This window comes from Arachis ipaensis, chromosome B03 (genome assembly GCF_000816755.2).
Source record: "Arachis ipaensis cultivar K30076 chromosome B03, Araip1.1, whole genome shotgun sequence".
Classification (NCBI taxonomy): domain Eukaryota; kingdom Viridiplantae; phylum Streptophyta; class Magnoliopsida; order Fabales; family Fabaceae; genus Arachis; species Arachis ipaensis.
Genome location: NC_029787.2, coordinates 22291449 through 22292707, shown reverse-complemented (window position 1 = coordinate 22292707; position 1259 = coordinate 22291449). Strand labels below are relative to the sequence as shown.

General features: G+C 31.4%; 1 protein-coding gene across 1 annotated transcript in view; it reads left to right on the top strand.

Annotated features, from left to right (window-relative positions):
* LOC107632614 (serine/threonine-protein phosphatase 7 long form homolog) overlaps positions 754 to 1259 on the top strand; it is a 1529-nt gene continuing 1023 nt past the window's right edge. Inside the window, exon 1 of the mRNA XM_016336281.1 lies at positions 754 to 894. Coding sequence (XP_016191767.1) covers positions 754 to 894 — 141 coding nt within the window. The remainder of the gene's footprint in view (positions 895 to 1259) is intronic.

Below are 1259 nucleotides of genomic sequence, written 5' to 3'. Positions count from 1 at the left end.
GTTTTTTTGTATTTAAAAATTTAATTTTAAGTTAAAAAATGACTAACTATTATCACTTTTGGGGCAACAATTTTTAATCAAACATAATATTTTTTTAGTGGGTCAGTTAAATTATCAGATAAATTATTAAATTCAAGAGAAATACTAAAGATAATGCTATTTTTTTTAAATGCAAAGAAAAAAATTAAACAAGCCACCTATTTAACTTATGAATACTTGTTTAACCCGTTATTTTTGTTTTTGAATTAATGGAGTTGTTTAGTCCGAAATTTAAAAGAATCTGAAGCAAAAATTCATGGGTTAAGCTAATAAATAGATTGGCCCAATAAATTTAATCTATTTTGTTTCGAATGCTCAAAAAAAGTGTTTTGAGGTAGATAATATAATTTGTATTTTAATATGTACAGATTCAGGAACAGAGCTTAATATTGACAATAGGTAGCCATGCCTCCTATCCCAAAGTTTTTAAAAATTTTTAGTTTTACATATATGGTAGCAAAAAAGATTTTATAGTTAATTTGGTTAACATATTAAAATTAATTTTTTTTTATGAATTTATGGGTAACCTTTGGCCTCCTCAAAAGATTTTCTCAAATTCTGCTTGAAAAGTCGTAGATTATGATAATTTTATAGTAAGATAATGCAGAAATTAATTTAGTTATGGATAAAATAATGGTGATAAACTTGAATATGAATGCATGGTGAGTTGTCCACAAATGTGGACCTGCGTTGCTCAATGACATTTTACAGGCGATGAAATCGAAAATCTACGGCTGCTGCAAAACGCAGGTTGCGATTAGGTTGGGAAGGGAATCAGGTTACGAAACGTGCCCTGGTGTCCCCTGCATGCTGACAGGAGCAGTGTTGACCAGCATTAGGATAAGCAAAACATATGTTACGTTTATCAGCCTTCCAGAACAAAATAGAAGTTGCATTTTGCAGCATTTTTAGCTGCATGCGCGACACACCGACACGTGTCATGGAGGGTAGTCATTTGGGTCCTTAAAAGCCAAAACGCAGATAGCTAGAGGAGGCTAAAGAAAAACAAAGTTACTGAAGCTAAGGAAGAGTGAAAGGAGAGTGAGAAAGCAAGAGTAAAGAGGGTTAAGAGTGAAGAAGCAAAGTGTGGGATAAGAAAAAGTATACGGTGCAGGAAGAAAAAATAGTACGTGATTTTACTAAACCGGAAGAATATATTATTGAGTATTTGGATCATTCTCAATAGGTAAGAAATTTTTTTTAATATTTAACGATAAATA